Source organism: Callithrix jacchus, chromosome 8, assembly GCF_049354715.1.
Source record: "Callithrix jacchus isolate 240 chromosome 8, calJac240_pri, whole genome shotgun sequence".
Taxonomy (NCBI): Eukaryota; Metazoa; Chordata; class Mammalia; order Primates; family Cebidae; genus Callithrix; species Callithrix jacchus.
In genome coordinates, this window is record NC_133509.1 from 56,960,811 (window position 1) to 56,986,327 (window position 25,517).

General features: G+C 40.9%; 2 protein-coding genes across 2 annotated transcripts; one reads left to right on the top strand and one right to left on the bottom strand.

Moving 5' to 3' along the window:
• Positions 1-149: 149 nt before the first annotated feature.
• Positions 150-21,562, bottom strand: DAD1 (defender against cell death 1). Its single transcript, XM_002753605.6, has 3 exons — positions 21,312-21,562; positions 10,360-10,534; positions 150-380 (listed from the first exon to the last, which is right to left on the bottom strand). Exons 1-2 carry the CDS (start codon positions 21,520-21,522, stop codon positions 10,404-10,406), a joined length of 342 nt encoding a protein of 113 aa, XP_002753651.1. The 5' UTR covers positions 21,523-21,562; the 3' UTR covers positions 150-380; positions 10,360-10,403.
• Positions 21,563-25,047: 3,485 nt separating this feature from the next.
• LOC100385614 (small ribosomal subunit protein eS17) lies at positions 25,048-25,517 on the top strand. The gene has a single exon (XM_002753604.7). It carries the CDS (start codon positions 25,072-25,074, stop codon positions 25,477-25,479), a length of 408 nt encoding a protein of 135 aa, XP_002753650.1. The 5' UTR covers positions 25,048-25,071; the 3' UTR covers positions 25,480-25,517.

The window sequence follows — 25,517 nt, forward strand, 5'->3', positions numbered from 1 at the left end:
GCCTTTTGCCATTAACTTCAAATACACTTAATGAAAACAACACGGTAGGTTCACAGCTGTAAGAGACTAACTCATAAAGAGTTCAGCAGGAGGACTGAAGGGAAAAAAAGGATTGATACCAATAAAGAATAAAGAGCCAGACACATAAGGAAGAGATGCATGGAGTTCTTTAATTTCAAAGGCAAAAGGTTACATTTAATGAAAGGCAGAGGTTGGATTAATAAATGTGTGTTACAAAGTTGTTCTGCTATAGAGTGAACTCTGGGTTTTTCTCCTGCATAAAAATCAGAGCTAACAGTAAGTGCAAATCTGAAGAAAATCCGTGTGCCCAACAAGCTGCCATCTCTAGAACTCTTATCCAGGAAAGTCAAAGAGTGAACCTAAAAGAAAAAAAAACAAAGATTAAAAGTCTTATGATACTCCAGACAGGGCCCCAAATCCTTCAATCTAAAATCTAACACACAAGTCAGTTATGGAGTTCCTAAACTCAGGACAGTATTTAAACCAGGCAAGAAAAACTAGAAAGAAAGAAGTATTTTTCACAGAACATTTTATGGGAGTAATAGCCAGACAAATTAATGTTCAAAACTGAATTTCAAGCACACCAAGGCAAAACTGACTAGGAGCTGGGAGTCGTGTGTTCTAACCCCAGCTCTACCATTAATTAGCTCCAGGACTTCACATAAGTCACTCTGACTTCCCTGGCCCACAAATTCTTTAAGGTGAGAGGGCTGTAGTTGAGCCTAAAGAGCTTTTCTGATTAAAAAATGCTTATAAAGCACAGATTTCCATTGGAGGGGAGGTAGGGTCGGGAATAAGGATTCAAGAAAGAAAATAAAGAAAAAGTTCCAATCTCAGCTATAACAAAGGACCAAAATAGAAGAGATAATTTAGCTTTCATTTAAAGATAACTTTATTTTTGGCAAGTAAAAGGTGAAGAAAGAATAACCCCAACAGAAGTGGCTACATTGCTGCTAGAACCAAATAGACCTGAGATTTCTAAGTTGTGAGGTGGAACCCTCACCAAAAGATACAGGCTTCCTTTAGTCCCTCAAAGCACAAGCTTCCCACCTACTAGACTCCAGCAGGGGTCTGGTCAGAAATTGATCTCTGGCCCTAGGGGCTCCAATGTCTCCAGCCATAAGCAACTGATTTTCCCAGTGTGCCATAAAAAGACTGCAATCAGCTGGGCACAGTGGGTCACGCCTGTAATCCCGGCACTTTGGGAGGCTGAGGCAGCCAGACCACAAGTCAAAGATCGAGACCATCCTGGCAAACATGGTGAAACCCTGTCTCTACTAAAAATGCAAAAATTAGCTGGGCATGGTGGTGCATGCCTGTAGTCTCAGCTACTCGGGAGGCTGAGGCAGGAGAATTGCTTAAACCCGGGAGGCGGAGGTTGCAGTGAGCCAAGACTGCGCCACTGCACTCCAGCCTGGCAACAGAGCAAGACTGTCTCAAAAAAAAAAAAGAAAACAAAAAAACTATAATCTCCTATGTGTGCCATGACTCAAAAAAAGCTGGGAAATACTACCTTTCAGAAGAACTGGGCTGCCCCAGTAGGTAAAAGGGCACTACTTTATTTGGTATATTGCGTCAAGTAAGTAACCTAGAGATTCTGGTATCAGAGCTTATATGACAGATTTTAGACAGGGAGCAAAAGGTATTCATAGTGCCAAACAAAACCAAACAGATCTATTCAAACTCATCTGTTCACCCCATCAAACTTCTTAAAGCTCTCTGGCAATAGACTATGAACCAATATAACATTACAGTTTTGGGTTTTTTGTTTTCTTTTTTTTTTTTCAAGATGGCGTTTAGCTCTTGTTGCCCAGGCTAGAGTACAATGGTGTGATCTCGGCTCACTGCAACCTCTGCCTCCTGGGTTCAGGCGATTCTCCTGCTTCAGCCTCCCGAGTAGCTGGGATTACAGGAGTGTGCCACTACGCCTGGCTAATTTTTGGATTTTTAGTAGAGACAGGGTTTCACTATGTTGGTCAGGCTGGTCTCGAACTCCTGACCTCAGGTGATCCACCCTCCCTGGCCTCCCAAAGTGCTGGGATTACAGGCATGAGCCACCGCACCCAGCTACATTACAGGTTCTAATGGCCAAGGTGAGAGAGGATTAGAGCATAAAGCCATTTTCAGTGAACAAAGCCTTGACACTTTCAGAAATATAAAAGAAACCCTAGCTTAGTACAAAATCAAAGTCTCAAGATTTTATGATATTAAAACATTTAAATCTAAGATGCTGAGGCCAATCCACATGAAAGGCAAAAACTGACTCATGAAAATCTCTTCAACAGTGGTTTTCAGAAAATCCTATTTACAAAGATCTGCTCCCCTCTTTTAAAGCAGATGTATTTACCAGACACTATTCTAAAAGCAAAAGTTCTAGGATTTTTGGAAATGTTAGCTCATACAATTGACTATTCAACAGCTAGAAAGAATAGTTTCAACTGTTAACCAGGGCATAAAGGTTTCAGGAAACTGACTAATAAAATCTCCTCCCCTGATATCAAGATATGCAAAATGGAAGACGCCTACTGAGAAAAGTTAGCGTGACTTCAGTCTATTTCACCTGGGCAGAAAAGACAGTGCCATTTAATCAGTTTGTTCTAATCATCTTAAAAGAAAGCAAGGCATAACACAAAGAACTGTTAGAAATAATGACTCTGTATAGATAGAAAAGATAATGCCAGCCAGGGTCATTTCTATTTGGCATCTGTATTCTTCTCCAGCGATATCTCTATTCAGACACCAGCACTGGGCAGATAGGTTGAAATACTGATTTTCCTTCAAATTCATCTCATCCTGGATCCTAGTGACCCAATTAAAACTGAAATTAGAAATAATAATGTATATCAAAAACCATTCTGCAGAAATTCTAGGTTCACAGCCCAATTTGAATCACTATCGTTTTAGAAGGCACAGACTGTACATTTCTAAAAAATGAAAGGACTTTTAGAGATCACCTGTAATCCTCTCATTACAGTATGAGAAAACTGTAACCTGATAGTGTTGACAAATTTGTCGAGAACTGTGCTGTCAAACACCACAGCCACTAGTCACAGGTGATTATTTAAATTTAGTCAAAATTAAATTAAAAATTCAATTGTTCAGTCCGTTAGCCACATTTCAAATGTTCAATAACCACATGTGGCTAATGGTTACCATGATGGGTAGTGTAGGCCCTGAATGTTTCCACACTGCAGAAAGCTCTATTGGACAGTGCTGCTCCAGGTTCACCCTCACTAGATAAAGTCAGGTCTCCTGACCTGCATTCTCCTCCATTTCTCCTGGAGCATACTAAAAATGGCCAACTATGCAGAAACCTTTGGGATGGCCTGCCTTCATCCTTCCCTATCAATCGCTCCCAAATTATTCCCATTTAAAAAAGAAAAGCATCCAGTCTGATGGCTCTGATGAAAATGTAAAATAAAATTTTTTTTTTAAGTTTGCTATTTTTAGTGAAAACTCTCTAACATAAGATAGATATAAAGTCATCATCTGAAAGCCCTAAACATAACAAGAAAGAATATAAAGGTTTAGAGTCCATATGTCTGTTATCCAGTTCTCCCTCAGTCACTTATTAGTTCCAGGGCCTGGAGACATCAAGTCAAGTTTCACCAAGGTGTAATTACCTCAGGTGTAAAATGGGAATACTACTATTTGTCTACCTCCACATAACAGGGTAGGCAGGAAGAATCACATGAGCTGATTATGTAAAAGTATATGCGGAATATATATAAACCCTGCAAGCTTGTTAATGTGGGAACTATACAACATTTTACAAATGTTTACTTTTGTAAAAGGTTTTATACAAATATGTGCATCTTATTATAAATAATCACATTTAACTTTCTACCTCCTATATGGATAATGGGAATCTGAAAATATGAATAAAAAAAGCAACAATTAAGGGAAAAAAAGGAAAGCAAAGCCTAACAGGATCCACAAAAACAGTATAATCCTCCTCAAACACAAAAGAATCATCAAGAATTATGCTGAGAGGCATTAACGGTGGCAAGAGACTTTGATAAACATCCAGGCCAATCTTGAAACAGAGGCTCAGAGGTAAGTTTATTTGTCCATTCAACTAGTTAACAGAGAAAAGGCCACAATACAAGACTTCTGATTTTTTTTTTTTTTTTTTTTTTTTTTTGAGACAGGGTCTCACTCTGTCACTCAAGCATGATCACAGTTCACTGCAGCCTCAACCTCCCAGGCTCAAGCGATCCTCCCACCTAAGCCTTCTGAGTAGCTGGGACCACAGGCATATGCCACCATGCCCAGCTAATTCTCTTGATTTTTTGGTAGAGACAAGGTCTTGCTATGTCACCCATGCTGGTCTCAAACTCTTAGGCTCAAGCGATCCTCCCACGTTGGCTTCCCAAAGTGCTGGGATTTTAGACCTGAGCCACTGTACCCAGCCCCTCCTCTGACTTCTTGTCTCATGCTCTTCCCCACCCACAGCCTCTCCTATGAGGCTTTTTTTCTTTCATAGCACTTTCCACGTTTTAGCATCCAAGTAACTAATAACATAATTATTTTTCTTGCAGTTAAAAACGGTTTAATCGGCCAGGCACAGTGGCTCACACCTGTAATCTCAGCACTTTGGGAGGCCGAGGTGGAAGGATCATGAGGCCAAGAGATCGAGACCATCTGGCCAACATGGTAAAACCCCATCGCTACTAAAAATACAAAAATTATCTGCAGTAATTCAATGTTGAAAAAGAAATTTTAAAAAAGCAAAAATTAGCCGGGCGTGGTGGTGCGCACCTATAATCCCAGTTACTCAGGAGGCTGAGGCAGGAGAATCGCTTGAACCTGGGAGGCAGAAGTTGCAGTGAGCTGAGATCACAGCACTGCACTCTAGCCTGGATGACAGAGCAAGACATCGTCTCAAAAAAAGGTTTCTTCATTCATACACTCATTTAACTAACAGGCATTGTGACTGTTCACAGTTGAGAGTCCAGTGGGAGACAGAAGAAAGTGGATGAACAGTTTCACAACAATGTGGTGCAGCACTGGAAGTAAGCAGTAGACTAAGGGCCCGAAGAAGAGGCTCCTATGCAACCTGAGGGGTGGGAATGGCTTGGAGTAGGAGTCATCCACGCCAGGAGGATGGAGAAAATAAGCCAAGGAGTTAGGCAGCAACGAAACTTATAAACACAAATCTACTTCAATATTCTTTCTTTTTTTATTTGGTAGCCTTAAATAGACCAAAGATAGTTCAATAACCAGGCAGTCATAATTAGAGCTTTTTAGCAAACAAAATAAGTAGATTCAAAGTTTTAAGAATAAAAGTTAAATAATTAATCTCAGAGCCAGACACTATGACACACCTATAGGCCCAGCTACTTGGGAGCCTGAGGCAGGAGGATCATTTGACCCCAGGGAGTTCCCAGCTTGGGCAGCATAGCAAGGCCCCATCACATAAATATATATATATAATTAATCTCACCATCCAAACAGGAAGAAGTGACTTGGAAAAAGTTATGATGCGCCTACCTGTGAAGATTCCTACAAATTTAGGACCGTTCCCTTTGGGAGAGCTTATTTGGTGGCTGGACCTAATTCAATATAAAGTAGAAAAGTCAAAGAGAAAATGAAATAAAAAATAAATGGGCCCCTCCACCAACGAAAAAGTAAAGCTTATTGCTGGTGGGAGGTCACCATTGAGAATAAAAGATGTAGAACAAACTGAAAAAGGAAGCTCTCAAACTGATGAGGTGAAAAAAGAAAACAAAGGGGAACCCTGAGGGTCTGTGTGCACAGTCGGTCTTCCCCTGTGCAACAAAATCTACGGCCGCTTCAGGGTTCTGTGCCCTTTTGTTCCTAACTCGACATCGCCACTTCTGGCCAGAATGTAAAGCAACCCCCAACCCAGCATCTAAACCCACTTGGACCTCTGCTGCCCCCCAATGACTAGAAAGAAGCAAGGTTTTATGACACAGGTGTCAGTAGCTTCTTCCCTCAAACTCAACTTCTCTTATGCTTTGTAGTAATCTCTTAACACATGAAATATACAATCCACTAGGTGGCAGCAGATCCTACGGAATAACATCAAGATCCCCTTCCAGAGATAATTTTCTAGATTACTATACTTAACTGAATTTGAAAAGCCAACACAATTACATGTTTGTAAACAGTGCTGCCAGTCTATTTAAAATGTTTTGCCCAAGCCTGTACCCCCTTATTCCAGCTAGGATCAAACACTGAATTTTTTAAGACTTGTGGGAGAACGGTCTCCATTATAAAAACAAAATGCTAACAAGGCACAGGCACTTGACGACTATCTCCCTAGGAGTTGAGTACATTTTCAAGCAAGGATTTGTCCCGTTGGGCCCAGTTGACCCTTCCTTCTGATCCAGGGCCCAATTCATCAGGAACTTTAATTCTCAAACTATGATCCAATACAGTTCTGTCCTTCTTTTCCTCATAACCCTTCGGAACACCTGAGATGGACTGAGAGTCTTTTTAAAATAATTTTATAGGCCCAGCGCAGTGGTTCACGCCTGAAATCCCCAGCACTCCAGAAGGCCGAGGCGGGCAGATCACGAGATCAGGAGTTCAAGACCAGCCTGACCAAGAGACCAGCCTGGCCAATATGGTGAAACCCCATCTCTACTAAAAATACAAAAAATAAGCCGGGCATGGTGGGGAGTACCTGTAGTCCCAGCTACTCAGGGAGGTTGAGGCAGGAGAATCGCCTGAACCCAAGAGGCAGGGCTGCAGTGAGCTGAGATAGCACCACTGCACTCAAGCCTCAGCAAGAAAGACTCCGTCTCAAAAAAAAAAAAACCACACACACACACATAGAAACATGTAAAAACTAAAGTATATAAATTTTTAAATACTGAAATCCACTGAGCTTCTTTCCGTTACGCATTCATTCAAAAATTTGCTGCCTCCTACACACCAAAAACTGATCATTTCAGGTGTTCTACGGGTCAGAAGCTTACTGGGAGCATTTTCCCTTTTGTATTTTCATTTGTATAAAAATGCTGAGTCTTTCTTGATCACCTGGATAGCCACCTACGACAGTAATGCCAACTGATAAGAGTTTTATCATAGGGCTTCTTACACTGCCACCTTTGGACATGTTTTCAGGAGACACAAAGGCTGAATTTTGGAAGAGGCTGTATTAATAGACCTAGGTATTACATTAGTCCTGGCTGTTCAAAAAGTCTTACAGGACAGGGAAGGAACTGGGGCTAGAAAGAGATTCAAAAAGAAATTGAGTTGAATCTGTTTAATCTCTTCAAAATCTGTTCATGCCAAATGGTAGATACATGAGTGTTTGTTACATTATCTGTACTTTTCTTTTTTTAATTGTCATAATAAAGGAAAGTAATAAGGTGAGGCAGTGATAAAACACCTGTGGTATCTTTTTGAATGCAAGTATTTAACTCTACAATTGACAAATACTATAAACAACTTTGAGCAAAAAGAGGGTATAAAAATAGGATTGTTTTAAAGTCAAACTGGATTGTCAGACTTATTAGTTTAAGATTTCTAGCAAGGCTCTCTCAATTTCAATTCCTCATCTGTAAATGAGAACAACAAACCTATCCTCGTGAAACTATTTTGAAAATAAAATGATACAGAATGAGAAGTACTTAAAGCACAGCACACACTGAGCACTCGTTATCTGTTAACTTCCTTACTTCCCCTTCATTTATTTATTTTTTTAACCCAATGCCATTTTCTTTTGATCTGCCTTTTTCAGAGTAGTTACTGGTTTTAAATGTCACCCCCAAATTCATGTAAGATCAGCTACATTATAGATTTTTTTTTTTAATATCAAATTCTCAACTTAGTTGGAAAATATGAAGATGTTCAATCTGCTTTGTTCTACCTTCTGAGCTGGGATAAATATTGAGAATTTACTTGGAACTATTTTTAAAGTGCTGTGGCACACTGCACATATAGCTGAGTTAGAAGCACATAAAAGGAGCAAATAAATGTATATTTTTTAAAACTGAGAGCAGGACAGTGTAGTGTATGTCAAATGAAGCCTCCCTATGAAAAACAATCTGGACAATCCCCCACAGAGAAGGATTTTTCTATGAACATACTCTCCATAGAATGATTTAACACTGCAATCTGGGATTGAAGATTTTGCTATGTCCTGGGCCCATAATTCTCAGCTGAACAGGTGGTCCTAGGTTGTTAATATGGTCTGCAGTACACAGTTTCTGCTGAGGCTGCTTTTTTGTCTCTACTTTTGTCATAATTTTGAAATACTAAGCTCTCTGCAGTAGAGTCCTCCTCCAATCATGACAGCCCTAAGAAATAATTTTCCATGATTTGGTATCTCCCTGAGCCTAGAAAACATCCTTGAAATGTTTGCTCTGTCCCCTTGCTATGTACACATAATAACTCATCTAGAAAAAAAGAACTTCAGAAATCTAGAGTAAGCAATCAGAAGACTTATGACCCTTCCAGAAGGCTCTATCAGGAAGCCCAAGGGTTACTCATATTTGCAAGCAGAAGAAGGTCAATATTGGAGGGTCAGTCTTCTGCCTGTATTCAAGGTTATCCGCTGGTAACAGTTACTTGGTAACCGGCAATAGCTGTTATCCATTGGTCAGGTAACTCATCTGCTGGCCCTGCTCCCTGATGGTACAGCTGCTCTCTTCTCTGGATTTTTGCAGCACTTTGTTCACACCTTTAGTGAGGCCCTCACTGGGCTGTATTTTAACTGTTATGTTTATATATTTTCCCCTATTAGACTGTGCATGTCTTGAAGACAGAAGCCACAGTTTTGTTTTGTTTTGTTTTGTTTTCTGAGATAAGGTCTTGCTGTGTTCCCGAGGCTGTTCTCAAATTCTTGAGCTCAAGCAGTCTGCCCACCTCAGCTTCCCAAATGCTGGGATCATGGGCATGAGCCACCGTGCCCAGCCAACAATATTCTTTATATTCCCAACAGTAAGACATTGGCTGGCACATAGAAGGGGAGGGAAGAGGACAACTCAAGTCTTAATCAGGTCTCCAAGGAGTTAAATTGTATTAAAACAACAGAACGAAGTGGTTCTTAAACTTTTCAGTGAAATAAACCTCTCTGTCAACTTACCACTACCAAAATGATGCTTTACCTGAACTAACAAAACTGTTTTTGAGAAAGTATCAAAGGAAAGGATTTATATAACACCTTATAAGTAAATGACTAATTCATGTCAGAAAATGAAGTATAGTCATTGTCACATTATTGCATCCACTTTGCATGTAGATGCTCTAACTCTTGTACTAGAGTTCTGCTAATTAGTATAAAAATGACAGCTTTCCAAGTGGTGACAGGAAGAGGTTTGTCCTGGGATATCCTTCCCCCAAATAAGATGAGATTTCCTAAGGTTCTCTTTTCTCTACCACCCAGAACATTAAATTTTGCAATGCAAAGGCAAAGACTGCATGCATTCATCAGTAAGCTACATGGGATACTGGAAGCAGCACTGGGCCAAGAACACCGTTAGACTAGGGCACTTCACTGCAAACAATTAACTATGTGGCAGGAAAGGCCAATGGATTGTTCTAGGCCTGTTTTCTCACATATAAAGTAAAGTAACAGTGTTGACATACAGTATGGAAAACACCCATATATTTACTACAGCTTTAGAACTCTACTTGGGAGGGAGGGATGCAGAGGAGGGCATACCATACATGAAGGGCAAGGTCAAGCAGAGAGGGCTTTTCAATTTCTGTCCATCAAAAAAACTCCAATTCTACTTCTGCTTTATATGCCAGGATTCTTTTTATAAGAGTTTGGGAGAAGGGAGAAAGAACTCTACTGCTAACAAAAAAAAGGAAAACAGTAAATGAACCAAACAGAATCCCATCTTATATTTTAAAGTTTTTTTCCAAGTTAACCCAATTTCCCCATTTATTTCTACTTTAAGGCACATATTAGCAAATGCCCACAGTCATTTATTCAACATACACTGGATGCTATCGAATGTTAACTGTTATGAAAACAATGGCTCAGCATTTAAAGTCATCTGAGATCAAAATCAGAAAAAAATTAACTAACAAATCTAAAAGCAAAACCTACCATTTATGTCTCTTCCAAAATCTCTAATTTATTTTCATGGAGTTATTGGTGCAGAAATTATTGTACTAGCTACAAACACTAATTTTCTCTTATCTTAATGATTTGAAGAACAATGAGAAGACAAGGCAATGACCAAGAGCAGTAGCACTGATGATGATATTAATGCATACTTCGAAGACCAATGGAAAATTCTGCAAAAGTCAATAGCAGTATGGGAGCCTTGCCAACCATGTTCAGAATCAGTCCCATCCACTTTCTCTTCCTAAAACCAACATTATAGGACAAGGACTATGATCATCACTTACATTCTTTCAGTCTCCTACTCCTCAATTAAGTAAATGGGAATGATTCAGCCAACAAAGTTCATGACAACAAGGTGCAGGATGGTGCTGGCAAAGAGAAAATCAGCAAAGGCTCGCTCTGGGGAGATGCCTTGGAAGTCCGCTTTGTTCTGTGGGTTGATCTGTATTCTCAGGCAAACTGTACAAGAAGCAAAACACAAAAATCATTATATGCAAGTATAAAATAAATATGACTGCTGATGAACACAGACATACCCTAGGACCCAACAATTCTATTCTAACAGAAATGAATACATACATACATCAAAAGGCATATACAGAAATGATACCCAGATAGCCCCAAACTGGAAACAATCTAAATGTCTATCAACAGTAAAATGGATAAATTATGACATATGCAAACAATAGAATATTACACAGCAATGAGAAAGAACTTCTGTTACACACAAAAATGGATGAATTGCACAAGTAAGTTGGGCAACACAATCAGAACATTAAAAATACACACTGGCTGGCCAAACTAGCTGGAACCCAGTGGGTCACCCAGAGGAAGCTAAAGCCAGAAAAGCCCAGCTCCCACACAGAGACCACAAAGCAGAGCCTAAGTATATGCGTTGGGGGAACAAATGTACCCTCTCGATTAGATGAGGAATGTTCTGGGATGCAGCACACAGAGCCACTGGGAACTCAGCAGGAGACAGGGTCTTGTTATGCTGTCCAGGCTAGACTGGCACCCAAGTGATCCTCCCACCTCAGTCTCCCGAGCAGCTGGGACCACAGGCATGGGTGAACACATCTTCCCAGCTCCATGGTATTTTTAGTGTGACCTCTACTTACAGATAATGATTCAGGTTTTCCATCATAAGTTTCTTTTAAAAAGACATTTACTACAGTTAAAAATATATATATAATTATTTTGTTTTTTAAGAAGTGCATAAAAACACTCACATACAAAATCAAAATATTTTCCACCAAAGTGCCAAAACCACTTAATGAGGTACCAACAGTCTTCTCAATCAATGACATCGGGAAAACTGGATCTTTTCCACAGGCAAAAGAATGAAGCTGGACTCCTTACCTTATACCATATGCTACAAAAATTAACTCAAAATGGATGAAAAACCTAAACTAACATCAAAAACTAAAAAACTCTTAGAAGAAAACAGAGCAAAAGCTTTATGGCACTGGATTTAGCAATGATTTATTGGATACAACACCCAAAGTACAGTCAACAAAAGTAAAAGTAGATATATTGGACTATATCCAAATTTAAAACTTCTGTCACAATAAAGGTAAAACAAAGGGCACAAAAGAGTGAAAAGGCAACCTATGAATGGGAAAAAAATATTTGCAAATCACAGACCTGATAAAGGGTTAATAGCAGAATATATTAAGTACTCCTACAGTGCAACAACAACAAAATAATAACCAGATTTTAAAATGGGCAAAGGACTTGAATAGTCATTTCCCCAAAGAAGACATAAGAATGGCCAAAACGCATATGAAAAGATGCTAAACATCTCTAATCACTAGGGAAATACAAATCAAAATTACAATGAGAGCTCACCTCACAGCTATTAGGATGACTAGAATCAAAAAAAAACCAAAGAGTTGGCAAGAATGCAGGGAAATTGGAACATCTGTGCACTAATGGTGGGAAAATTAAATAGGGTACCCACTTTGAAAACCAGTATGGAGTTTCCTCAGAAAAAATAAAAACAGAATTACCATATGATCCAGCAATTCCACTTCTGGGTACATAACCAAAAGAAGTGAAAGCAGGATCTCCAGATGCAATGGTTCACACCTGTAATCCCAGCACTTTGGGAGGCTAAGGTAGGCAGATCACCTAAGGTCAGGAGTTCGAGACCAGCCAGGCCAACATGGTGAAACCTCATCTCTACTAAAAATACAAAAATTAGCTGGGCTGTAGTCCTAGCTACTCAGGAGACTGAGGCAGAATTGCTTGAACTCAGGAGGTGGGGGCTGCAGTGGGCCGAGATTACAACACTGCACTCCAGTGGGAACAACAGAGAGAGATTCCATCTGTATGATTCCATGTACAAAAAGCTTAAAACTTGGTAAAACCAATCTCTGGTAAGATACTGGTTTTTATCTTTCACAGGGAGAGGGTGACTGGGAGAGGGAAAATGCAAGGAGGCTTCTATGGTGCTAATAATGGCCCCGTATCTCAATCTGGATACTGGTTAGGTAGGTAAATTTAAAAATTCATCAAGTTGTACAGTCAAATTTTGCACTCTGTTAAAGGGAAAAATATATGACTTCTCAGAGTTACACTGAAACCTAGAGGCTTTCTCAGAGAAAAAAATATGTAACCAAAAAACCTACAACACTCTCTTATCTCCCGATTTAAAAGTTTCTAATTTTACCTAGATGGGGATGCACTTGAGGCAACAACAAAGGGTCTGGACTGAATGACAGAAAGTTTTAAAAATGTGAATTATTTTCCAACAGACTATTCTTTTAATTGGTAGCAGACTTTATAAAGATAGCACAGTCATTCATGAGGAACCTCACAGTTGTCGATAAACTATCTTTGATCTCAAAGTTCTAGCAGCTGCTTATTTGTCTCAAAAAAGGCAGGAGACCTAAGTAATATAATTCATGAGATCTCTCCACTGCCACACTCTTACAGTCACCAGTGACAAAAAAAAGGTAGTTCCAGGAATACAGTCTTTCAGAGTATCTTCATGCCTGTGATAAATTATTACACTGCTTAAGAAAACCTAAACTCACTTCAGACTGGCATCATCCCATCATTAACCAAGAACAGGCTACAAATTGAAATCTAATCCAAAGGCCAGAAAAGGTTTCCCAGAGCCTGTCACCATGGCAACAGTTTTCATTATGCTTAAACATGTAAACACCATGGAAGCACCATTGATCTTTTCAGGTACCCAGATCCTTCAAAATATTAAAGACAATGACTGAAGCCAGGGTAACCAAGTAAACCCCTGCTATATAAAGTACAGATTCGTCGTCCGTTTGGGAGAGCAGCTAGCAATATCCATTAATATTTTAAATCATTTTACCTTTTGACAAAGGAATTTATCTTACAGAACAGAGACATTCTAAAAGCCTGTTTGTAAAGTTGAAAAAAATTAAAACAGTCTAAACATCATTAAGGGAATTAAACTCTACTACTGACATCCAATGAAATCCCATGCAATTATTCAAAAGAATACGGTAAATTCTCTATACACTGACAGCAAACATATCTAAGATATTAAGTTTTAAAAAGACAATCTTTTTTTTTTTTTTTTTGAGACAGGGTCTCACTCCATTGCCCAGGCTGGAATGCAGTGGCTCAATCATGGCTGTCTGCAGCCTCAAACTCCTGGGCTCAAACAATCCTCCCACCTCAGCCACCTGAGGAGATGGGATGGCAGTCATGCACCACCATGCCTGGCTAATTTCTTTTTTCTTTTTTTGGTAAAGACAAGGTCTCCCTATGTTGCCCAGCAATCCTCCTGCCTCCACTTGCCAAAGTCCAGGGACTACAGACGTGAGCCCCCACACCCAGCCCATTCCTTATTTCATTTGGCCAGGGCATGGTGACTCACAACTGTAACCCCAACACTTTATGAAACCAAGGTGGGAGGATCACGTGAGCCCAGGAGTTTGAGACCAGCCTGGCAAAGATAGGGAGATCTCATCTCTACCAAAAAAAAAACAAAAAAACTTTTTAATTAGCCACGTGGTGGTACACACCTATGGTCCCAGCTACTCAAGAGGCTGAGAAGGGAGGATTGCTAGAGCCCAGGAGAGAGGCTGCAGGCTGCAGTGAGCCACAGTCATGCCACTGCACTCCAGCCTGGGAAAGGAAGTGAGACTTTGTCTCAATAAAAAAAGTAAAATCAATTATATATAAAAATATGCATAATTATCTTGTCATTTCAGTTAGAATCTAGAAAAAATCTGGAGAAATAGAAAACTATTAATTGTCATTATTGCGGTGGAGAATACAGCATTGAGTTTTGAGGAAATATGGGAGAACAAAAGAAAAATTACCCATGAAGGTGGATAAGGTAATAATAAATTGAGTTATCATTACTGTGATCATGGTAACCAGATTATTTCAATGAAACTTATGAATCAGAGTCCCACAAAGATGCAAAAGACCTCAGAGATCATAAACACCAACACACCACTTGATACATACAACGCCCAAGAGGTGGTATGGGGTGGGCATGCTGAAGGAAGCTGTACAAATCACGTGGAAGCTTTCCAAAGTATACTCGCCATTTACAGAATCTGGTAAACCATCACCAGATGGAGAATTATCAACTTTCCAGAGCCTGTGTTACTGATAAGGGTGTCACATCTCTCAGATGCATTGGAAACAAAAAAGGCAAAGAAAGCCTGTTCAAAACGCTCCACTACAAATGATCCTTCAGTCTCTCCCTGGGCACTTCCAAAGATGGAAATTTACTACCTCCTCAAGCAGCCTGTTCCATTTCAGCAATTCTGATTTACTCTATCCCCCAAATGTCCATTTATTCCACAAAATATTCAATAAACGCCCACTACATTACATCATTTCAGGTGCTAGGAATATGCCACAAAACAAAGCAGTCTGGCTCTCAAGGAACTTACACTCCTATGGAGAGAAATATATAATCAGTAAGTTAACAAGTAAACCAGGGACTATTAGATGGAGAAGACAGAGCTTGCTGATAATAAAGAGTGACTGGGAAGCTTTTTTTAATTCAATCATCGCAGAAGGTCTCTTTAAGAGGGTGCTATTTCAAACCAATATTTGAAAGGAACCAACCATGCAAAAATGGAGGGAAAGCATTCTAGACAGTAAGAACAATTTTGATATGTTCTAAATACAACAAGGACAGATTAACAAGACTAAAGAGATCAAGGGGACGGGAGCAAGGGCCAAATCCTAAGGGGCATAGTAAGCCTCAGAAAACAGTATGGATTCAGTTCTAAGAGCACTGGAATAGGATAATGGTTTGCAGGGTTAAAAAGAAGCAGAAGAATTACTTAGGAGCCAAAGAGCTCAGAGTAATAGTAGTAAAAACTAACAGAAATTAAGATATACAGGCTGTATTTTGGAGAAGACAGAGCTTGCTGATGAAACAGATGTGGGAGATAAAAGAAGAATTCAGCAGACAGTTCAAAACTCAAACTATAAAGCAGTAGTTGTAGGTATACAGGTGTTATTTAAATTTACCTATTTAAAAAAATATATAAAGTGAAGGTATCTAGAACTATGCTCTCAGTCAGAGAAGTGCCCAGCACAAACAGCAGAAAGGAGAAACCAGTGAGGTGAGACAGAACAAGCAGGAAAGTGTTGCATTCAAGAAAAAACTTTCCTTTTACACAGAAGAAAGCCAACACCTATGTTAAATGCTAAACATTGCAAAATGGCAATAGTAGTTTCAGTGAAGTAGTGAGGACAGACCAATACCAAGAGTAGTTTAAGGAATGAATAGTTAGGGGAGAAAGTAAAAAACATTATTCTTTCAAGAAATTCTGTAATGATGGAAAGGAAATGGGATGGTAGCTAGAAGAATATCTGTGATCAAACGAGTTTTTTTTTTAATGGACAATATTAGAACATGTTGGTATGATGGGAATGATTCAGGAGAGAAACAGAAATTAATGACACAGAATGGAGTAATCATTGCAGAAGCAGAGTTTCTGAGTGAGCGAGGGAAGACTGGATCCTCCGTATGAATGGAACTTTCACAGGAAAGAGACACATCATCCATGATAAGTAAGTCAGAGAGTATGGATATGGCAGTACATAATCTGTTATGATTCACTGGTAGAGATGAAGGAATTCCTAACTACTTCTATGTTTCTAGTGAAAAAATAAAAATAACTAAGAATAAAGGAAAAGAGGAAAAACAGGAGAATGATTAAGTTATTAAGTCTATTTTGGGAAGGCGAATATATTAGAGAAGTATTATGGTAGGACCACTAGGCAGGGTTAGGTGCACACTGTGTTCCCATTCTCACCAGTAATTCTCTAAGAGCACCATATCCGTATTTACTTGTCTGTATTTCCCACTACATTACAAACTGTGAGAGTAGAAACCATGTCTGTGTGCTTCACAGTTGAATTCCCAGAACCCTGGCAGAGAATCTAGCATATAATTACTCAGTATTCCTGACGTGACTACATGCCTGCAGTATTCAGCACTGAGGATGCAGAGATGAGAAGACAGCCCCTGCCCTCAAGGGCCCACCTTCCAGAGGGAAGGCAGACACACAAATACAGCACAGTGCCGTATCTCTCTCACACACACAAACAAGGTGAAGTAGGAATAGAGGGAAAGACCTCAATCGGCTGGAGAGTTCTAAAGGGCAATAAGCCAGGCATATGGTGTATGCCTATCGTCCTAGCTACTCAGGAGGCTGAGGCAGAACTGCTTGAGCCCAAGAGTTTGAGGCCAGCCTGGGCAATATAACAAGATCTTGTTCTCTTTAAAAACAATAACAACAAAAAGGAAATTGCACTTGAGCTGAGAAGCCTAAAATGTGAAGGAATTTTGAAGACAGTCAAGCAAAGGCAAATAGTTTGAGACATCAGAATATTCAGAGAATGACAAGTAGCTCAATACTGTTGGAGCATACAGTATAGAGGAGGCAGAGGCAAGAGATGAAGCTGCAGACAGCAAGGAAGCCAGATCATGAAAGACTCGGTATGTCAAGAAAACATTTTTAATTTTACTTTGGGAAACATAAGTTGTACATGGGAGTGACACAACCAGATTTGCAAGTCTTATCAAGCCTGCAAACATAGAAGATGGACTGGAAACCAGAGGCCAGAAAGCCAGGATTATATAGTAGTCTACATAAGAGATATTGAAAGGCTAAAACAGAGGATGAAAAAGTAGCAATGACATGAAAGATATTTAGAAACAAGACTAGCAGGCACAAGGGTGCCAAACTTCCAATCTCTTGGATAACAGTTATGGGAGATAATATTAGGACCCACAGATCTGATGGATAATTCCAAAAGAAATGCTGGGCCCAAGTTCACAACAGCCCAATAGCTCCCATGACACAGAAAACTCTGGACTAGGTCTCCTTGCCTTACAGATTCAAACTGGTTTTGAATTTGTAAACTAGGAAAAACAAAACTATTTTTTAAGACAAAATGACTTCACATAGATTAGAGAACGGAATAAATTATAGTTGGGAAATGACTTAAAAACTTGTTTCAAGACCAAAGACTTATTTTGATGACAGTCTTAAAGACTCCTAAATAACACTTTAAATGAGCACAGCTTTCAGTCAGGCAAAAAAGGAAACTAAAAGGGTTGCCAACACTGGAGCATAACTCTAAAAAAGGGACAGATGTCCTCCTCTAGAGATACCTAACTACAAGATGAACACTCAGCTACTGAGGATGTTTGAAATCTGTCTGAAATACGAAAAATATTCTACCTCTGAGGTCCTTTTAAAGCCAATATATTATACTCCAATGATCCCAAAAAAAAGATCTCTCAATGGCAACTTTCTACCTCTGGTTCCTTCTTGAAACCATGATATCTCAGCTATGAGGGAATAGAGGAAAACGGACCATTTTCATACCATTAGGCCCAATAACCGGTTTTTTAAAGATTTGGTAGCATTCTAAATTGGTTGAAAATATGCTGGTCAATTTCCAAAGAGCATCTGCTAAACTAACACATGGAGAGGGAATAGACTGCCAAAAAAAAAAAATAGGGAAGATTACAGAACATTTCCCTCTAATTTATCCTACATGCTAACACCAATTTTAAATCCCTTTCTTTCTTTAAAAAAAAAATTCTCAGATGCTTTACTATTACCTACAGGATAAAGTCCAAATTTCTGGCCGGGCGCAGTGGCTCACGCCTGTAATCCCAGCACTTTCGGAGGCTAAGGCAGGTGGATCACCTGAGGTTGGGAGTTTGAGACCAGCCTGACCAACATGGAGAAACCCCATCACTGCTAAAAATACAAAAATTAGTAAGGCATGGTGGTGCATGCCTGTAATCCCAGCTGCTCGGGAGGCTAAGGCAAGAGAGACGCCTGAACCCAGAAGGCGGAGGTTGTGGTGACCCAAGATCACGCCATTGCACTCCAGCCTAGGCAACAAAAGTGGAACTCTGTCTCAAAAAAAATCCAAATTCCTTGGCCTGGCATTCAAACATCTAGCACACAGCACTACCTAATCCTCCAACAGTATCTATGACATTTCCCTCTCTCCAGATCACTCGACTCCTCCATTCTCTTCCAACAGGAAACTCCACAGGAAAGTTAGAAACCCCAACCCCATAAAAAGGAACAAGCTACCTTTGCCAACAATCAAAACAAAGGAAAAGCATCCAAATTTCTCATTAAAACCAGTCTCCAGTTGATGATCTCAGCTAACAAATGGCAGAAGACGCAAGATTTAGGAAAAGTCAATGCTGTCAAAAGAACTGTAAATCATACCCTACTTTTCCTGAAGTTGCTTTCATTTCTCTAGCTCTATTACCTGTTATCTAATAGATTTGGAAATCCTAATCCCCCTCATTGACCCTATTATTAATATGTCCTTTTACTAGTTTCTCTTCAATGACAAGTCGCCTAGTTTCCGTTGGAGAGAAGAAAGTCTAGTTAGCCAATTCAATTTCAGCCACAACAGGCTTAAAAACAGGTCTTTGCATAAGCAAAAGTCATTTGCTCAAAAAACCTTCTGGCTTTATTACACTGATAATCTGTAACTCTAGTCCATGTCCACCCTTCAGCAAACCACATTCTTCAATGCATCCATGAAAAGTAATTCTTAACCCTAGAGGCTTATGAAGGCAGGGTGACTTCTACATGGAGAAGGCATCTTTTTTAAAATCAGCTGTCAGGCCCTGCCTTGTTCCTACTCTTCCAGACCTGGAAACAAAAACATGAAACAAAATTAATCAGAAGTTCTCAACAAGGTTGCTTCTCCAGGCTGGCTAATAGAAACACTTAGTCACGAACAGTAATGTGGCAGAAGGTGGTAGGTGGGTGGTGAAGAATACTTAGAGCAAAGAGGGTAGTGTATCTGGTCTGATGATGGTTAACACATCCTGAAGGCAAGGATGCCACCACAGACAACCAGATCTTGATCATCTAGGACAAAAGTCAAAGATAGTAACTAAATAGCCAATCAACAGGCTAATCTGCAACTCCACATCAGGCTAGTACATGTCTTTAGATCCTCAGGTCTGTTTTAAATTCTGAGAAGTATTCCTGGTGCGTCAGAACTAGCAATGCAAACATGTTTTAGCATTCAATAGGTCTGTAACTTTAAGAACACACACCTGTCTCCATACAATTCTTTTTTTTTTTTTTTTTTTGAGATGGAGTTTTGCTCTTGTTGCCCAGGCTGAAGTGCAATTGTGAAATCTCGGCTCACTGCACCCTCCACCTCCTGGGTTCAAGCGACTCTCCTGCCTCAGCCTCCCAAGGAGCTGGGATCACAGAAGTGTGTCACCATACCCAGCTAATTTTTGTATTTCCAGTATAGACAGGGTTTCACCATGTTGGCTGGGCTGGTCTCGAGCTCCTGACCTCAAGTGATCCGCCTGTCTCTGCCTCCAAAAGTGCTGGGATTACAGGCATGAGCCACTGTGCCAAGCTGCCAGACAATTCCAATGCTGTATTTTGTCTGTACCCCAACTAGACTGTAAACTCTTTGAGGACAAAGAACATGTGCCTGATGTATCCCCAAAGCTTTTACCATAATACATAATACCTCATGAAAATACAACTGATGACCTGATGATCACACTGAAAAGAAACCATGAATGATGACATGTTTTCAAAGTAGCAGGTGATCCCAGTGATAGACGCCACACCTGTTTTCAGTATTCACTGAATCCCCCTTGGGCAAGAACAATCAGATTCTGACAAAACTTGATGGAGACAGTTCTCGATAAATATGGCAGTCTACAAGGTTACCAAATCGGGGAATCAAAAGGAAAAATAGGGCTAAAATAGAATTAGGTGAACAGGCTGGGCACAGTGGCTCAAGTCTGTAATCCCAGCACTTTGGAAGGCCGAGGCAGGCAGATCACGAGGTCAGGAGTTCGAGACCAACCTGGCCAACACAGTGAAACCCTGTCTCTACTAAAAATACAAAAAATTAGCCGGGAGTGGTGGCGGGCGCCTGTAATCCCAGCTACTCGGAAGGCTGAGGCAGGAGAATCACTTGAACCCGGGAGGCGGAGGTTGCAGTGAGTGGAGATCACGCCACTGCATTCCAGCCTTGGCGACAGAGCGAGACTCCGTCTCAAAAAAAAGAATTATGTGAACAAAAACCGGGTTCAGGAGAGTGAAATAACAGCTTCCTCAACAATAATAAAATAGCAGCTAAAGACAAAATCAAGCAAAGGATGATTAAACAAGAAAAGCACCAGAATTTATATTCTTTGCACTTTCATTGAAATATCTCACCGGAGATTGGTAGTGATAAGGTCAAGATGAGAGAGATGATTCAAGGTTGGGTTTTTCATCTGAAAAGTCTATTAGTTTTAGAGTTGGGTTAAACCTAATTAAAGTTGGAATAGGGTTTTTCCCTGACCAATATTAAGTTGGTCACCAGGTGGAATAGCAGCATGAAGGTGGTTTGCTTATACATTTAAGTCCAACTTCTACGCAGCCATTTAGTATTAGGCATATGCTAATACTAACTAGGCATATGCATATCCAACCCTTCTAGGCCTCAATTTCCCTATCCACAAAGAGGGCAATGCAGGCTCTTCTCATAACTTCAAGGGGTGGTGGTCTCATATAGAGTACTATGAAAACAAAAGTAGCACACCAGGCCGGGCGCGGTGGCTCACGCCTATAATCTCAGCACTTTGGGAGGCCTCGTGGATCACGAGGTCAAGAGATCGAGACCATCCTGGTCAACATGGTGAAACACCGTCTCTACTAAAAAAAGAACACATTATTATTAGGATTATTTATAGAGCCATTACCCGCTAGGATGAAACTCCCCACACAAGAGATGAAGCCCGAGAGAAAAGAGTTGAAGGGGAAGGTCCCCACGAGGAGACAGTAACCGAATTGCAGCGCCCCGGTCAGCAGTATATACAGCAGGTACGCGTCCAGCAACTTCAAACGCTGCGGAGTAGAGCTCAAGTACTCTTCTAAGAACCGCGAAATGACGGACACTACCGATGCCGACATGACTGCACACAAGATACTCAGATCAAGAACCGACGACCACACCGGATGTATTGTTTGCGCATGCGCACCGTCGTGGCCTAGCTCCGCCCTCCCTGGTGTGCCCGGTTTGCGCAGGCGCTTAGGTAGGCCAGGGCGGGAAACAACTAATGCGCAGACGCAAACTGCATCAACGGAACGAACTACAACTCGGAAAAGTTAGTGCGTCTGCGCAATGGCCCCATCAATGAGCGGGAGACGTGTACTCTTTTTGTTCTGTTTCCGCTATGAGATTGGTGACGCCCACAGTTGCTCTGGCAACAAGACACTGTGGGAAGAAGAGGGGAATAAGTTTTACTGGGGACGACGTAGCTAACCAGAGGGTTCCGCTTTCTTTGATCCTTCGGAGTCCTGGAAGATTTAACGGTTTGCGTCTACTTTGAGGCAATGCCTGGCTTTCGTGGGGGTTTGGTACCAGCCTGACCCTAATTCTGTTAAGGGCGCTGTCTGCAGATGTCTGTCACAGATGATTGGAGGAAGCCAAATTCCTCCGCAGTGAGACCCTGCGCTGCCAATCACTGCGCAGGCCCCAGTTTAGACTTATTACTGGGGGAAGTGAGTGGGTGCGGTCTAGGGCGGGAAGCAGGGAGGGATCCTGACCTCTGCTGGGTTCTGAACTGGAACTCGGGATCTGGCCCTGCAGTGCCAACATTTATTGGGCGCCTCCTCGGGGCCCGACGTTGTACTAACTTGTAAGGACTCTCACATGAATCCGATATATGTGCAGCCTTAAAAGAGCTGGTGAAGGGAAAGATAGCGGTCGAATATCGTGCAAAGAGTATGTCATCAAGTTTAGCAGCTCTTTCCGCAAGCTTGTATCTTGAACCTAATATAATAATCCCAGGATGTCAGCGCTGAAATGCCTGAAAGAGCATGCGTGGTTCAACCCTACTCGCCAATTCATTTTGCAGAAGAAACTGAAATGATTCCAGGTTTTTTTGTTTGTTTGTTTTGAGACGGAGTTTCGCTCTTGTTACCCAGGCTGGAGTGCAATGGCGCGATCTCGGCTCACCGCAACCTCCACCTCCTGGGTTCAATCAATTCTCCTGCCTCAGCCTCCCAAGTAGCTGGGACTACAGGCACGCACCACCATGCCCAGCTAATTTTTGGTATTTTGAGTAGAGATGGGATTTCACCATGTTGACCAGGATGGTCTCGATCTCTTGACCTCGTGATCCACCCGCCTTGGCCTCCCAAAGTGCTGGGATTACAGGAGTGAGCCACCGCGCCCAGCCCAGGTTTTGTATTTTAACAAGTGGAATTGTGTTTAGCGTTTTAGCTTTTTAAAAAATGAAGTTCTGGCTTTCATTGCCCTTTTAATTTCATATGAATCCGACCTTCTAGGCCTAGCTCATCTCACCTTTTAGCTGCAAGTTTTTCCACACATAACCAGGTACTTTATTTTCAGCTTCTTAATAACTTTAAACTGTAGGTGAGCAAAATCCCTAAAACAGCGAGTGAATAACAGCCTTCCTACCTTTCACGTGTGTGTGTGTGTGTGTGTGTGTGTGTGTGTGTGTGTGTGTGATGGAGTTTTGCTCTTGTCTCCCTGGCTGGAGTGCAATGAATAGTACAATCTCGGCTCGCTGCAACCTCCCCATCCCGGGTTCAAGCCATTCTGCTGCCTCAGCATCCCGAGTAGCTGGTATTACAGGCACCTGCCATCACGCCCGGCTAATTTTTGTATTTTTAGTAGAAACGGGGTTTCGCCATGCTGGCCAGGCTAGTCTTGAACTCCTGACCTCAGTGATATGCCCGCTTTGGCCTCCCAAAGTGCGGGGATTACAGGAGTGAGTCACTGCACCAGCCCCTTTCCACTTATTATTTGCCTTTAGACTGGGAACTCTATAGCATTAACAAATGTATTATCAGTGAGGAGCAAAGCCACACTTAGGTTCTAGAAATCAGAGAAATAACCTAAGAAACCTTTACAGTCTACTTGAAGAGATAGATTCATATTCATACCCACAGAAATTTGCGCAGCCATATGAACATAAGTTCAGCCTAAACCTATGTTGCTGAGAAGGAAAAAAAAAAAGAGTGGATAACCAGCTGGTTCCTATTTCAATATAATATGGCAGGAAGCATCAATTTCTCTGACAAGTTAAACCTTTCTTTTATATATATATATATTTTTATTGCATTTTAGGTTTGGGGATACATGTGAAGAACATGCAAGATAGTTGCATAGGTACACACGTGGCAGTGTGATTTGCTGCCTTCCTCCCCTTCACCTATATCTGGCATTTCTCCCCATGCTATCTCTCCCCAACTCCCCACCCCCCGCTGTCCCTCCCCTATTCCCCCCAAAAGACCCCAGTGTGTAGTACTCCCCTCCCTGTGTCCATGTGTTCTCATTGTTCAACACCCACCTATGAGGAAGAACAAATTAAACCTTTCTCTTTGCCTCATCAACAAGTAGGAAGGTAGGTTCCTCGCAAATATTCAACTTCAAACTTTGCAGGCTAGGCTGATGCTTTTTAATCATTCAGGAGTGAATTCTTCAGGGAGTTTCTATTCCATCAGCCAGCCTCATTCCAGCAGTTTCTCTCTTATGTTTTGTCTGCCTTTGATCCATGTCAACTAGTATCATTAAGATCTCCCCAGGAACTCTCACAGGAGAGAAGACAAGATGAAAAGCATCAAATGCACTTACTGAATGCATTTGTTTGTGAGACCTGCTAGTCACACCAATGTACTACACTAAGGCTTTTCTGAACTACTTAAAACAGCAAGAAAAGGCCTAGTTCTCTATTTGGTGTAGTATTCTATATTCATGGAAACATTTTTAACTGATCTGTCAACAGGAAATTGCTAACACTAGTGTTGGTTTCAATTAGTTTAAATCAGAATATTAATATAGTTAAAAATTCTTGTCCAGAGTAGTGGCTAAAAGTGCAAGCTCTAGAATCAGTCCTAGGTTTGAACCTTGAGTCTGCTGTTTACTAGTTGTCTAATCTGGAACAAGTTATTCAGTCTGACAGTTTCATTTTCCTTTTCTATAAAATGGAATTAGCAATACCTGGATCATTGAAATGATGTGAGGATTAAATGAGATAATTTTAAGCATTAAGTACTTAATATAGTGTTTGGCAGGCAGTAAATGTTTGCTCTTATTAGCTATCATTAATCCTAGTAACTATGTCTGCTTCTCCTGTTTCTCTGAATGATTGAAAGTTAGCCAAACCATAGCACCCCCAATAATTTGGGTATGCAAAAGATAGCACTGGAGGGACTACAACTCAAATGGCTCTTAAAGGGCAGATCTAATTTATAAGCTGAAACTGAAGTCAGAGTATACTTTAGGGGTTTCATGACTAAAATACTCAATATCATAAAACAATGGAAAAGTGGAGGAGCAGGAGGGTTCCCTTAAGGGGCAAAGTCCATGATTTTACATCATACATCTCTCTACAAAAAGAAATCACATTCTTTACCAAAATAAACACAAATCCTCCAAAGTCTGAGTAGAAAATAACTCTTCTAGTCCTCTTTCACTAAGGACCCGCCAACATGGGCCGCGTTCGCACCAAAACCGTGAAGAAGGCGGCCCGGGTCATCATAGAAAAGTACTACACGCGCCTGGGCAACGACTTCCACACGAACAAGCGCGTGTGCGAGGAGATCGCCATTATCCCTAGCAAGAAGCTACGCAACAAGATAGCAGGCTATGTCACACATCTGATGAAGCGGATTCAGAGAGGCCCAGTAAGAGGTATCTCCATCAAGCTGCAGGAGGAGGAGAGAGAAAGGAGAGACAATTATGTTCCTGAGGTCTCAGCCCTGGATCAGGAGATCATTGAAGTAGATCCTGACACTAAGGAAATGCTGAAGCTTTTGGATTTTGGCAGTCTATCCAACCTGCAGGTCACTCAGCCTACAGTTGGGATGAACTTCAAAACACCTCGGGGACCTGTTTGAATCAATGCTGTATTATTTTCAATAAACCTGGGACAACA